Genomic DNA, 15847 nt, shown 5'->3' with positions numbered 1-15847 from the left:
AATGTATATAGAGTCATATAAATGCCAGACAGTCCTTTCTGAAAGGTACAGTACATTCCCCAAAACATTTCAACTAAGGTTTATAAAATACAGAAGCACATTTAACATTTAGTGAGTGTTTCTGTGAATACAGGAGAATTCTTACACATTGAATCAGAGTCTTTAAGCAAACAATTAAAAGTTTAATGGTGACTATATATAGATGTATGCCTGTTAAGCATAGAAAGAAAAACATTGAAAACATCAGTGTCCTTTATCATGTTGGGTCTTCTAGCATTTATTCTAATGGTTGTTTTAAAAGCTGTATTGGTTGTCTAATAAGTAAATAACAACCTTCTCAGAGAAAAAGCATGTGGTCTGTTGTTTTGAAGTTTCACAACTGCATTTAAAATGTTCTTGATAAAATTAATGCGATGTGGTTGCCAAGGATATTTGCCAGAAGTAAAGTTTTAGGTGGTTGAAGGAGGTGGAAGGGAAAAGGAATGATTAAAATAAAGTTATTGCAAGCTATTTAGCTTTTAGGCCTAACTCACTAGATTTCAAAGCAGGTTTTTATTTACTTACTTTTAAATTGCCTGATGGCTGCTAATGGTTTCATCTTTCCCTCTCCCATGGAACTGCAGAGAAAAAGAATATTTTATATCATAGAATCATTTAGGTTGGAAAAGACCTTTAAGATCATCGAGTCCAACCATTAACCTAACACTGCCAAGTCCATGTCCCTAAGCACCACATCTACATGTCTTTTACCTCCAGGGATGGTGACTCCACCACTTCCCATGCCATATCTGTTTTCATATTAAAAATGTAGGCCCAAAAAATTTCCCCCTAAAAGCTAAACAAAACAAAGAAAAAACTGATTAAGATTTCTTTTTTCTCCATTAGTTCTAAAAATCTATTTTTGGTGAGCAGTACAGGCAGGCTTTTTTGTGCAATTACATGCTGCCTCTTTTATTTGATAAGAAAAAGTTGAAACATACACGCGCAAATTGAATTTTATTTCTCATATAAGAGGAAAGAAACCACATTTTACTTGCTGAAAAGTAGAGCACATACAAATATTGAATCATTTACTTGGGTTCCTTAGAAAAAGTAAACATGAAACAATTGTAGCATCATCATCATCATGTATTTAGATAGTGGTTTTCCTATTTTGCAACCACATGCAAACTTCTGCCATGGACTTTAGTAGTATTCAACATACAAAACAATATTTTTTCTGGTTTTTTGAATGTACAGGAGTGATGACCATCTACTCTACATTTGGTCATTTTCTGTGGTAGACTTATTCTTCTCTTGTATATGTTTTATCTCTTCATATGTAAAAGACAATGTACAATACATGACCCTAACTCTGATTTGAATTGTAAATAATTAAAAAATAGAATAATTTTATATTGGCTATGTTTGCACAAAAAAAGGCATTAATTATTTGGTAATTTGGCTTTCTCTAAGTCAGCTACTGCAAAAATGAGATCTGTATTTTAAATACATATTTTGAAAATCATATGGCAAAAGTATGCATATAGACGGTTGAGCTTTTGTTCGCAGAAATGTGAAAAAAGGAGTGGATGCAACTGTTAAACAACTGAAAATGATAAAAAATCTGACAGTTTACTTTACACACTAATGGAGCCTAAAAGCTTTTAAAATGACAGAAATTTCACCAACTTCAGTGATTCATAGGATTATTTTTGTTATACAGGTTGGTCATATAGCTGGCAGTTTTCTTTTTGTGTGACTCTTGTAAATTATTGTACTCTGTTATCTGAGTGAAAAGCTGTTAGAGTTTTGTGAAGGAATACGACAACATCACTTCAGAAGATTAAAGCAATTCCCAACTGTACATGTATACAATTTCTCCACGCTTTTTTACTTTTTTTTGTTGATGTAACCCTGGAAGAAAATGTGCTACTATTGTGATGCACTTTAAAAATGTATCTTACTCTACATGAAATGTGCTTTTGCACAATTGTATTGCTTCATGGAACAGTGATTTCTGTTTACTGCATCCTGGTTTATACATACTAAAATGTAGTGCGTTTGGTCTGTAGTATGACATAAAGCATATTTTTATTATATTGCACCTTCTAAAATAACACAGATTGTAGAATACCCTTTAGTCGCTTAGTGTCAAGTCTAATGAAATTCCTATTTAGCATCGACTGTTTTCCTTTCAAATGTTTTGACAGTAGTCAGCCCTGTTAAGTGCTTTCCGTATTAGGCTCCGGTAGCTTGGACGTAACCTGATCTGTGTTTTGTTTCAGTGTGTTGTCTGCTGACCCAGAGAACACTTGCATTAGCTGCATTGATCAATCCACATCACATCTCATCATTTAGGAGACAATTAATACTGCGACGTAAAGACTCCCCAGAGCATTTTCTTAGGGCTGGATTGCTTTACACAGAAACCACAGGAGTTGTTTGCAAAAGGGGGAGGAAGCCAAGTAGGAAGAAAAAGCATTAAGAAATCTTTGTCTAGGAACCAAGTGTCATTTTCTGTGGTGACTTCCACTTATGTCATTTAAACTCTGTTTTGACGGAATGTTTTGGGGAAAAAAATTAACTGTATTTTGAAGTTGATGTGTTGAAAAGACACTATAACAGGTCACGTATAAATTTGAAAAATCTTGCTGTTGACAAATAGGTATTTGGTTGTGATACGTTTATAACTTGCTGTTAAGAGTGTAATCATTTTAACTATATTTTATCTCAAGGATTATTAACCTGACAGCTTTTGAAATACTGATTGACATGTTTTAATCCTAATTGTAATTATTTTTAAATAACATATTTTAATAGAGAAAAAAAATGTTTGTTTCTCATTCTATCAGTTTTGCTGTAGAGCTTCTTCCACGAAGTTGAATTTCAGTATTGCCTGATACTGTTTCTTAAGAAAAAAGTCTTTGAAAGATTTTAAGTGTACATGAATACATTAATTTAATGAGCAGGCAGGGCTCTTAGTGTGCTGTTTCATCTTTAGGTAATGAAATATTTAATTTTTAGAGATCATCCACAGAAGCAGACGAGAAGCATTTACTAATAAAAACCAGTTTTTTTCTTGCAGATGACTAAGGTTACTGTACTATTCTCTGTTAAAGACTATGTTGCAGTGTTGTAAGGAGCATATCTTAAGATGAGTTGATAACAGTAGGTATTACTAAAGACATAAAATTGATAGGAAGGGAATTTTAGGGAGGAGGTTACTTATCTCCCTGGTACATTTCTCTAATCTATGTATTGCCTGTGATTCTGTGCAGATTGTACAATGATAATGAGGCCAACTAACGTGTTGTGAACTTCAGAAATCATTGCAAATTTGTTAGTATTTACCACATCATTGCATTGTAATTTTCATTTATTTAGGTAGAGTGAATGAATTTTTCATCAGAAAAGATTCACGTGTGATCATATCAATAATATTTACTAGGAATACATCAATGACAAAAATTATATTTATTTTTGTGGTAATTCCATGGCTCAAATTTGTAATTTTACTTCCACCCCTGTAATCTTGAAGCAAAACGTGCACTGGCATTGAATAGAGATATGTATCTGGCATATCTTTGGCAGTATTATTATGTTTTCAGGAACTGAAATATCATGATATTTCATGTTATGATTTTCTGCTGTTAGTAGAACTGTTCTACTGGTATTTGAAGGTAAAAACATGGTGATGAAAAATCATTAATTTGAGTATCTTGGAAACGTACAGAATGTGTTTGTGGAAGTATGTACTACCTGAAATTTCAAAGCAGTTATACTTGAATGTCTAGGTTGTCTTGTTTTGTTATTTCTGCAGAACAAAAGTGGAAACTACAATACTCCCTTTTAAGTTTCATTTTTCCAACTCCTGTTAGATCCTGTTTTCCAAGTCAAAACTGACTTTGTGACACCTATTTAATTGGTTTGCTATGTGGAATACAGTGCAGTGTCATTTTTGTTTCCTTAGGATCGATACTGTTTGTTTATATTCTTTGTGTAGTGAGGATGTATCAAGCTGTAACCCAATAATAAAAAAAGCTTTTTTGCTATACAGTAAAGCCATACAAGATCATCTAAAACCACCTAGTCACAAAAATAAATGAAGTATTTTTCCACAATTCTGCATCCATCTTTGGCCATCCTGTAGATGTTTTTAATTAAGAAATCAAAGAAATAAGGACTGGTGTGGTTTTATGGTAACACAAACAGCACAATTTCAGTTTGGAAAAGGGTTGTGTGGCAATGTAGTCTTTGTCTAAGCCAAAAAAGAAATTCTCTAGAAATAGAGAATTATAACTAAAGCTACGGTAGTTACTTAATGTTTGTTGGTAATCTGCATAGAATTGCAAATTCTGTGAGGTAGTATACAAAAGATGAGATAAACATGGCACATCAGACTGTCTTTCTCCAGGCTACAGAGATAGCCAAGTCATAAGAGTCAATGAAATTAAAGGTGAGAGTAAGTAATGGTGATATAAGGGAGAGGGAGTGACAGCCAATACAAGTTCTTCAGACTGGAGAGGAGAATTGAGCGAAATGGTACAGAGCAGAATAGAATGGTTAGAACTGAAAACGAGGCAAAACTGAAATGACAAGAAACAGAGGGTTACACTTTGCTGCAGAGTTTGGGAATGAGGAACGTGTTCAAGGACTGTTTTTCTTAAGCATCTGTCCTGTCTTTACAAATGAGTACAGTGGGAAAGTGTCCCCTCCTCTGCTTCATTGCAACGAAAGGCCTAGTATTCTTACATGTAGAATAAATATGTATTTCACCTATCAGACTTATTTGAAAGTGTATAGTGTTTTCCCACAACCTAGAACATGGATGCTTAGAAGGTAGTCACGTGGAGTCTAGATATCCTGCATGAATGGTATTTAGCATAACCCTAAACAGAAGTTCTTGAAATGTAATTTGTGGGGTATTGACTACTTATTTGGTACAAACTTTCATAATTTCCAACTGCTGAATCACATTAAAGACAGCTTAAACTCCACATATTCAGTAAATAATTGCAGTTATTGCAAGGATGTTGTAAGGTAGGAAGGTTATAAAAGACAAAGTGGATACTCAAATATATAAGATCAGTTGGCCTTGAAAGGTCTTGCCATAACAACTTGCAGCTGTTTTAAGAAACGATCTAATAATGTCTACACTAAATTAATGTATTTGCAGTTCAGGTGTTCATTACAAAAGCTTATTCCAAGTGCCTCTATAATACTAGCTATTATGCTCAACCTTGTGTTACCTAAAAGTTGTACAACATTTTAGACTGATCTAGAATGGGACCTAAATCATTTAAAAGGCATGTATTCTGCACACACTGTATTTGCTAATATTTCCAACAAAACCTAATGGTTTTTGTTCTTTTATTTTTTTTTCTTCTAACTTATATTATCCAGATTGTCTTGGAAAGTTATGTGTTTGTAGGAGCTACACAAAAAAGGAGTTGTTTAAAACATCTTCAGACCATCAGTATGTTATCTTTTGGAAATATCTCCTTTCGCTTGTATGTTTACGGAGGTATTGCTAGTTGGTTTTGCAGGGTTGCTTTTGAGTGCCGTCTTTATGCCATAATTGAAGCAGTTTGCGGGATCTTGAAGAATCCACTTTATTCAGATCAACTTCTGGTATTTGCAGGTACTACAGAGCGGGTGTGTCTGATCCAGGGAACAGTTGAAGCACTAAATGCAGTTCATGGCTTCATTGCAGAGAAGATTCGAGAAATGCCTCAAAATGTGGCCAAGACAGAGCCTGTCAGCATTCTACAGCCTCAGACCACTGTTAATCCAGACCGCATCAAACAAGTGAGTTTTTGGTTGGGAATAGAGAGTCACAGCAGCTCCTTAGAAGTCTTAAAACTTTAAGGCTGTGAGGGGTCAACATAACATGTTCTTTAAGAAAATTACCCTTTAGTAATTCACTGGTCCTCTTTTTCCTTATACTTACGTGTTCCATGTTTCTCAGCAGTTCTTTTAGACAGTGTTTTATAAGTTTCAATGACATGCTCTAATGTGTTTCTTTCATAAACTTTTGTTTACTGTATAAGGTGATAATACATTTCTAGGTTTTACTTAAAGATCAATGAATTTTAATCTTAAAAAGTGAATCTCTTTGTAAATCTTTAGCGTTACTAAAAATCACAATTAACTGAATGTTTCCTACTTTTATGTATATAAAATAAAAACAAAAATGTTAATTGGGTTTTTTTTTTTTAGACCCTATATTAGATACTTTAAAATCTTACCTGTAAGAACTTGAAAATATAAAGATAATTTACTTGGGATGTTTTCTACAATTTCATTTTATGTTATTTTTGGCATCTTTTTGCCTGTTTTACACTGACTTCTTCAAAACATATGGGCAATGCAAAATATATTTGCAAGGTATTATTGATCTAGTATATTTTAGTTCATTACATTTTCCAGAACAATTTTAATTTTTTAAAAAATTGCTCTGTAAGGAGAATGTGAAATATGTGTCATACAGGATTTAAAATTATTTTCCATTGCATTGAATAAGAAAAAGATGAAGAAATGAGTGAACATTAGTAAAATTTTGTCTTGTCTCTCTATCCTATATAGGATAGATTTTAGTTTGTCACCTGTCCTATATGGGAAAAGATTGTTTCGTCCTTCTACACTAGCAAGATTCAGTGTCCTATAAAGTAATTTGGTAACTGTATGCAATTACTTTATTTTGTATATAGTGACATACACAGAATGCTTATATGAAGATGTGTTTGAACACGATGACTTTGGCACGATCAGACTGCTTTAGATTGATGAAACTGTGCATAAGCCATTGTATATTGTTTCTATTATTTACTACTATATTATTTTTTCTGTATATGCAATACTTTTACATAAAAAATAGTCTAGATAATTTATAAGAAAATACTAAAAAAAAAGCTCCAATTTTATAAAATTAGTTTCTCAATTATTAGACAGGAAAATTATTATGCCTGAGATAGAGAGTAAAAGCTGAATAGATCTGTATTTTGAATGGCTTTTCTGCTCATAAAATGTTAGATTTTATGCCAATACTTCTTAAACCAATGGGAAATGAGTGTTCTCTATTACAATGAAAAGTGCTTTTCCCCTTTGCAATGAAATGAAGCTAATTTTTAGGTAAGTCAGTAAGATCTAGATTACAGAAACTAGATTATAGAGCTGTTTAGTGACATACCTAAATACTTCCTGTCTTGTATCTGAAGTTGATATAGCTTGTCCACAATACTTCTCCAGAAAACTTATTTGTAAAGTTCTTGAGGGGTTTTTTTCAGTTTGTGTTTTGGTTTTGGTTTGGTTTAGGTTTTGGTTTGGGGTGTGTTTTTGTTTTGGTTTTTTTTGGTTTGTTGTTTGGGGTTTTTTGGTTTGTTTTTTTTTTTGTTTTGTTTTTTAGTTTGGTTGGTTGGTTTGGAGTTTGTTTGTTTTTGTTTTTTTTTAAACACAATTCCATGTTTGGAATGTTAAATTAAATTCTGGAGGGATGGATTAGTGAACAGAGCCGCTGATAGTAAAGTTAAGACACAGACTAAATAAAATGTATAACTTATAAGACTGTGATTTATTGACTGGCTCTACATCTTAAAATGTAAATAAATTACCTGTATACATACAGGTGCATAATAATATGGCTGCAAATATTTGGAGATATGCATGCGCATATGTTAAGCAGTTTTCACCACAATTAATTGTTTAACTTCTCTTTTAATGAAGTAACATCTATTCATGATAAATTTATACACTATAAATATTGACTCAATAAATCTAAAATCCATTATTTTTACCAAGAAGTGAAGTTATTAGCTTAGAAATAGAGGTTGCAGTGAAGTAATCTATCCTCCAATGTCAGAATATTCTGTATCTTAATGAAAGGTATAATACCTCTATTTAAGAAATTAAAAGGATATTTTATGACAGGTAATCGTGATCTAGAACTCCAGTGTAGCTATTTTTTTTATATAGCAGACAGGTCACAATGTTACTAAAATGATCAGGATAATGTATAATACAAGTCATTTTGAACTTGGAAAAAAATAAGACTATGAATTACAATTTTTTCTTTTACACAAACTTTTACATGGTTCTTCCTGTCTTAGAGTACCACCCAAGAACTTTGGCACCCAAAGTATTTTGTTGCACATTGAAGAAAGCAGTCTTAGCATTTGAGATCAAGAGTTGATTTGAAATAATAAATTTTACCTTCATTAGGAACTTTGAAGATATTTTTGGTGGTTTTTCTAGCTGTTTCTACCAAAAAGCAAAGGTAGTTTTCTGCCCATGAATAAAGATAACTGTAGTTGAAGCCTTGCAATGCCACCCATGTCTGTATGAGCACGCAGCTCTTATTTCTCTATTGTCATTTCTTTATCCTGGGCTGCTTTACTGACACTCGCCTCAGAGAAGCAAGATAAGAAAGGAAATAGCTTCTGGCTACAGTTTCAATGAAGGAAGTCAGTAGGTAAACCCTTTGCTGAATGCTTGAGTTTCAGCACTTTCTATCTTCAGGAAAGGCATGGATATACACGGAGGCTGAGTCTGGCCTGGCATTTCTCCTTACTAATGGAAGTCACTATCCAAACATTGTGGTCTCTTTCTAATTTCAGCTTTTTCAGCTTCACAAGATTTGCAAACAAATCTATCTGATTCCTTTCGAGCCTTCTCCACCGCGTTTTTCCACATCTCCTAATCCTATGGATTTATCAGTAGATACCAGGTAGTTCTGTCCTCCAAGCAGGTCTGATAGATATTTAATTGACAAATGTTTGCATCTTTTATCTCTATGTAACATAGGCAATCTCTTCTGTGCCCTTTTACTTCCTAGAAACTGCTATGAGCATCTAACCTCTCTTTTCTCTCTCTGTTAGTTGAAGCGTCACTCCAGCTCTTTCAGACCATATTGTAACCTAGGGGAACAGAATACAGTTTTCATAAAGTGATCAGGAGCCTGAGCTGTTTTGGCTTTGTAATTAGCATGCAAAGCTTTAAATTTCACCTCTAAATTAACAGCAGCTCCTATGAACAATGGAAAAGGCTGCATAATGTGGTCTTTTCATATCACCTTCTTCAGAAACTGTTGCTGCTTCTTTGTATGTTAGTTGAATATTCCTTCCAGCTTTCAGTTGTTTTACAGATAGCAGGTGTTGTAGCAGCCTGTCCAGGAAGCACATGGAATCGGAGCCTGCTATTGCAGAACTGTGCATTATATAGAAGGAAAGATGTGTGATCTTATAGGTAACTCTGCTTTAAGCAGGAGTTTGCACTGTGTGGCCTTCTGAGATCCCTTCCAACCTGAATCATTCTTTGATTCTATGAAACGTTTAGCTATGGAAACATGGACAAAGGTTTTAGAAATTCTTCCTTGAAAATCTAGAGTAAAGCTTTTACGTATAGAACTTCCAATTAATGTTTTCATTGGAGCCAGTTTCATTTCAGCTTTTTCAGTAGATAATTAACCTCTCATGGGTCTTTAACTTCTCTTCATTAATCATGGTCCCAGATATTGTATTCAAAAATCTGCAAAACTGAATGTCTGAACTCAGATTTGTAAATTCACATTCTTCTTGTGAAAATGACTACTTTTACCTCAGAAATGCTGATCAACAAAGAAAAAAAAAGGAAGCATTCATAATTTTTAAATAAAAAGTTTTACTTTGAAGTGCTTAAATAGAACCTGACTTTAAGAATACAGATCTGAAAATATTGGCTTAAATGGAGGATTTTTTTTTTTTTTTTTTTTTTTTAAATACAGGATATGAGTTCTTCAGACTAAAGACTGGGCAGACTTCATAGAATCATAGAATGGTTTGGGTTGGAAGGGACTTTGAAGATCACCTAGTTCCAACCCCCCTATGGGCAGGGATACCTTCCACTAGATCAGGTTGCTCAAAGCCTCATCCAACCTGACCTTGAACACTTCCAGGGAGGAGCCATCCAAAAGTTCTCTGGGCAACCTGTTCCAGTGTCTCACCACCCTCAGAGTAAAGAATTTCTCCCTAATATCTAATCTAAATCTACCCTCTTCCAATTTAAAACTGTTACCCCTCATCCTATCACTACACTTCCTGATAAAGAGTCCCTCTCTATCTTTTACTGTAGGCCCCCTTTAGGTACTGGAAGGCTGCTATAAGGTCTCCCTGGAGCCTTCTCTTCTCCAGGCTAAACAACCCCAGCTCTCTCAGCCTGTTCTCACAGGGGAAGTGCTCCAGCCCTTGATCATCTTCGTGTCCCTTCTCTGGACCCGCTCAAGCAGGTCCATGTCTTTCTTATGCTGGGGGCCCCAGAGCTGGACGCAGTACTTCAGGTGGGGTCTCATAAGAGTAGAGTAGAGGGGGAGAATCACCTCTCGACCTCCTAGCCACACTTCTTTTGATGCAGCCCAGGGTATGACTGGCTTTCTGGGCTGCTAGTGCACATTGCCAGCTCACATTCAGTTTTTCATCCACCAATACCCCCAAGTCCATCTTTCCTTAAGAAACCATCACTGGTTTCTTAAAATGCCTTCAACCCTTCTGATGAGCCTTTCGTCTTTTTATCATCTATTTAAGGCAACAGTTTGTCACCTAGATGAACCTTACTAAACTCCAGAATATGAGAAAATAACTCTATATTTTTCATTTGAGATAAATAATAAAAAGTAGTTTTGTAAATCACTGTCTCCTCATCTAGTCAACAATTTCTCATAAACTTTTCTCACTTTTGAACATAGGTGAAGAATCCCACCAGTTACCATTCTGCAACGAATAATAAGATATGCAGGTGTGTTTACAAGTTGTGAGGACAAAAAAAAAAAAATTGCCATTATTTACTAGAGAGACAGTTCTATACATCTAGATCCCATGGCAAAAGTTTAGCATTCCATAAAAATATGTATGCTATATCCTGTTCCTCGTGTACCCTTGACTTAATTCTGGTGCCAGATCACTGTTTTAATTTTGTTTCATTTCACCATTGTTGGATATAATCTCAATATATATGCAAAACTATATTTATGAACACAATTAACTCTGTAGCTGGTGATTAACTCTTCATTGTATGTGCTTCAAAACTGGAATGCAAATAGAGATTTTGTTGGGGGATGAACAGCAGCATTCAACATTGCAGAAATTTTCAGCAGTGTTCTTATTCTTAAGAAAATTCTGAAGTTATCTCATGCCTTCTGATGGCTTTGTAGTTTTGGTGGTATTTTTCCATATCCCAAAGGAGCCCAGAATCGAAAGATGACATTTTCTTTCCTTCTAGGACTTGGGGTATTTTGAAACAAATCTTAGACCCATATCTTCTTATGTGTTTTGATGCCTGCGCCTGGTTACTTACATGAGTTTTCTGGTATTTCTATGTAACAGCACCAGATCTTGTAGTAGTTCTGTTACTGTGACAAGTTTTGAGGAAAGAGAAGGTCCTGATTCTTCTTTGTCCATTTTACTGTAATCTTCATCCCAAATTGTTCCCTCCATCCAGAGTTGCTCTGATGATCCAAAGGGCACTTGCCGGTTTGCTTTTTGTCCCCAGACAGAACACGAGATAATCTTTGTTTTACATCATACTTACCACACTTTTCTCCTTTTTCAAAGACAAGTCCCCAAGAGTTCATAAATGCAGATAAATTAGCTCTATAAACACCTATAAATAAGCATTCCATCTATATAAGCTAGCTTTCTTAGTTATTTTGTCTTGCCCCATGCCCTGTGTGTTCTTCTACACAAAAGCAAAGTCAAATGCAAAGAGGATGAAATATCATCAGAATGTATTTTATTTGTTCTTTACAGAAGTGAAAAGGTAGCAAATTGAATTCGATCACTGAAGTCATCAAAGTAGCCTTTTTACAATCTGGTTTGTAAATAAATTATTAATCCTTGATTGTTTCTTTTTCCAAATTTTATTTTCAAAGTGTGTTATGTATTTATACAGCAATCGCTGAGATGAGAATCATTTGCCAAAGTTACAGATTAAAGGAGTTCACAGCAGATGAAAAGAAGACTCAATAAGTTTAGTAGCAAAGCAAGTGGTCTGTTTAGAAAGGCTCATCTCTGATACTGTTGAAAGTCTAGTAAGTCAGTCTTTTATATTGTTCAGCACAACAGGGCCTTGCAGTGCTCTCTGTTTCTCATTTTATCTGCAGAAGGTATTCAACTATTTAATACAATTCAAAAAAGATACCACCGTGTTTTAAAGTGCATTAAAATATTGGCTTAAGCAAATTAGTTTTGTCATCACATTAATTTCAGGGATTTAAAAGCACCAATATTAATATATGCAAGACTGAAACTCAGTATTAGCTTAGCATTAATAGTAATTTAATGTGGGTGATGTTATTACCAAGATTTTCTTTGTTTGGCAAGCCCTGTAGTGAGAAACTAGAAATCAGTAAGCTGTAAATGCAGTTTCATCTTCACATTTAAATGATGTTCTTTATATGCTTTCATGTCTCTAACCCTGTTTTTAGATGGTATTTCATCTTCTGCTTTTTCTTTCTACTCTTCTATATATAAATATACTAATAGGTACTGAGAATTAAGTTAACTGTCTCAGTACAATCTTTATTATCTAGGGTGTAAGTATTGAAATTTTTTTAGTATATATATAAGGGTGTGACTTTTGTCATTTATACATAGCTCTGCATGAGGCAATTCATGAAGTCATTGAAGGAGGGCTCAGAGACCTTTTGGAACACTCTGCAGATGGAATATATGTATTCTATACTGCCGTGATACAGCTATATCTTCACTCTGTTACTCAAAAATATGAAGCATGGAAGTGTGATGCTTTAACCATCTTTCTGCACCCTTTAGTATGTTGTGCAGCCTGAGAGCAGTCTCTCACAGTAAAATGAATTCTTGTCAGCAACACAAGGAAGAAGTATTTTCTTGGACTTTCAGAAAATACTATACTCAAATATGGCTCAAACAAAATTTTATTTCTAAAATTAAGCTCATTTTTTATTACTTAAAACCTGTTTTCTCAAACATCTTTTCTAGAAGCTTAAAGTAAAAACAAACAACACTCTCTTACCTGTAAATATAGTCTTCCATTCATTGTCTCATAAGTAATAGGAAAGGAAATAATATTTGAGAAAACAGAGAAGACCAATTTCACCATGGCTTGGACTATACTATTCAAGATACAGCTTAAAAAAACCCCTCAGGTCTTAGAAGTGGAGTGTGGGAGAAATTCTGACTGGCTTCTTTGTATGACCTTGCCAGCAGTCAACCTGCAATTTCAGGAAAGCTTCAATTATAGTACGCATGTTTCAGTCTCAAAAATTGAAACTCTGTAATGTAAATTCATCTTATGATTTCTAATCAATTTGTACATCTCATTCCCAGAAGCCTAATCACTACTAAATTCGAGTGGTTGCCTAATGCAAAACACTTGCCAAATTTTTTAAAAATTATTCTATGCTGCATAATAAATCAGAATTATTGAGCTCTGTCCAACTTTCTTTAAGAAGTAATTTTGCATAAAAGTTCTTGCAAAGCAGTTGAGAGTGTATCAATAAATTACTTATCAGCCAGTGGAAATTCAATACAAAATCCAAATGCCTGTGTTTCGTTTTTTTTTATTTTTGAGAAATTACCTTGTGTTACTTTAATATTGAAGAAATAAATAGGTGTGTCTCCATAAATTAATGTGTCTCCAGAATTATATAGAAGCATGAAAAGGGATGAATTTTTACAAAATGCTGTCAGTTCTTTTATATACATATATATATATACACTTTTATATATTTATATGTATAGATATGTTAAAAAATAAAAGCAGTTATATCAGTAAACAAAATGAGAGATTAAGCCTCAAACACAAACAACCTGATATACAAAGAAAAAACACCAAAAACACAAAACAAAAAAGCTTATTGCTATTTTCAGTATTTTGTCATTGGTATGTATATTTGGAAAACAGTATGTATGCCCGTATTTGATTCTTGTTAGTTAATACAGTTGTTTTGCTTTTAAAGGTTTTTATCTTTTTTCCATTGTATTTTAAACAAGCTTTTGCTAAAATGGCATTGTGAAATCCTCCTGCTTAGTAGATTTTATAGAGATACTCAGGTGACTGTTGAACTCCTTTTTCATCGCAGCCATATATTTCTGTGCTTTAGGAAGATTGATATTAATTGAAAACTGAGATGCTTCCAGTTTTTTAAATTACTTGCGGTATCAGTGATTAGGTGTGTTGAAGTGTTCTACATATTTTCTTATAAATCCACTAGTTAGATTTAGTAACACCTGTGAAGAACAAACTATTTTTCCCTTTATTAAGTAGCCTAGCATACCAAAACAATATACAATACAGTATGCCCAGTTAGCAGTGGTGTTGATCACACAAACTATCAGATGTCTGAAATATTTCAGTCAAAATATATTTTCAGAGTTTTGCTGGAGAATAGTAACCTTTTTTTCTTTTTTTTTCTTTTTGGAAGTTCAGGGTGAGAGTTTAATATATTTTATATATATATATATATATATATATATATATATAAAATAAAGAATCTATAATAAAGAAAACTTATCAGGATAAGTTACAGTCTGGTTGGGGGGTTTTTTGTGGTTTTTTTCCTGTTAGTTTAAGCTTAAATGAGGAAGTTCACTGGAATTTCAGACTTTGGTAAGAGAGATACTACATCATCCCACTAAAATCAGAAGTATAATTCTATAATTCAGTAGAGTTGGCCCTGTACTATTGTGGAATCTGACATTTCTTTTTCTAAATAATTCTAGCCCCTTGTGAATGAACCCATGTTCTGTACACAAAGACATGGGAGAATCCTTTATAATTGGCGTGATTTTTCACAATGTATAGCATCTGCTGACCAATAACATTTTGCCAATCTACATATTTTTTATAATTTCCTATATATGGTAGTATTTTTTACTTAAGCCTCTTGAAAGAGTCACAGTTGATGCTTAAGCTGTATATGTTTTACTTTTGTTTTTATTGTTTTATAACATGAGTTACAAGTTGGAAACGCAAAATAAGGATCTGTTTCTTAAGACTTTTTTTTTTCCTGTTTTGGCTGCTTGTTTATGTACAAACTATGAAACAATGGATCTTCATATGACTTAACATACAGCTAAAATATTTGTGTGTGCATATGTACAAGCCCATATTTTGCTAATACGCAACTTTATGCATTCACAGTGTCCCAGCTTTCTCATATGCATTAAGAGTTTTAGTGCAAAAGTATGTATACCTATTTTATGAGGGACTGTCAATGATTGTAAGTAACAGAACTGCTGAAAGTGTGAAATTTTGCTTCATTTATTTCTAAATAGTTTTGGTTAGTAATTATATGACCATATAATAAATCACTTTGTATAGTGTTTTAACATCTTATTTCTTAAAGTAAAAGTAGTGTAATTTTGGATATTTTATAATATTTATATATTACAAAGATGTCAAAAACCATGCTTTGAATAAGTATTGTATGTTATGTTTTGAAAATTGGAATTTTACATTTTTACTACATTTATAAAAAGAAAAGAAGAGTTATTCTGTCAGGATCTAATACTTTAAAAAGATAAATGTGTATATAAAAATTTTAAACAGAGCAGTGCTTTTTTGATATGTTCAAGAATTAATGTTAAGCGTATGTATATTATTTAGAAAACATGATCAATAAATATGACTCTTAATTCTTTTTTGTGTTTATTTTGAACACAGGCCTGATGATAAGTTATTAACCTTTGCTCAACTAAATGAACATTTTTAACGCTAATCATAAATATATTGTAGTAATTTGTTGTGAAGGTATTAGTTGCATGTTCATCCATCATGAGATTGATGTTTACATTTTTTCACCTGCCTCTTGATTAAAAAAGATCAATAAATATTTTAGCAGCTAGTTTATTGCTAAAAA

General features: G+C 33.3%; 1 protein-coding gene across 2 annotated transcripts in view; it reads left to right on the top strand.

The window, feature by feature from the left end:
- Positions 1 to 15847, top strand: part of NOVA1 (NOVA alternative splicing regulator 1) — a 158830-nt gene that overhangs the window by 113357 nt on the left and 29626 nt on the right. For both annotated transcript variants that reach the window (XM_075503057.1, XM_075503058.1), the window contains one exon: positions 5624 to 5790. In XM_075503057.1, the coding sequence (XP_075359172.1) occupies positions 5624 to 5790 (167 nt within the window). The remainder of the gene's footprint in view (positions 1 to 5623; positions 5791 to 15847) is intronic.

Source organism: Mycteria americana, chromosome 5, assembly GCF_035582795.1.
Source record: "Mycteria americana isolate JAX WOST 10 ecotype Jacksonville Zoo and Gardens chromosome 5, USCA_MyAme_1.0, whole genome shotgun sequence".
Taxonomy (NCBI): domain Eukaryota; kingdom Metazoa; phylum Chordata; class Aves; order Ciconiiformes; family Ciconiidae; genus Mycteria; species Mycteria americana.
The sequence above is the reverse complement of the archived record's forward strand: the minus strand, read 5'-3'. Positions and strand labels throughout refer to the sequence as shown.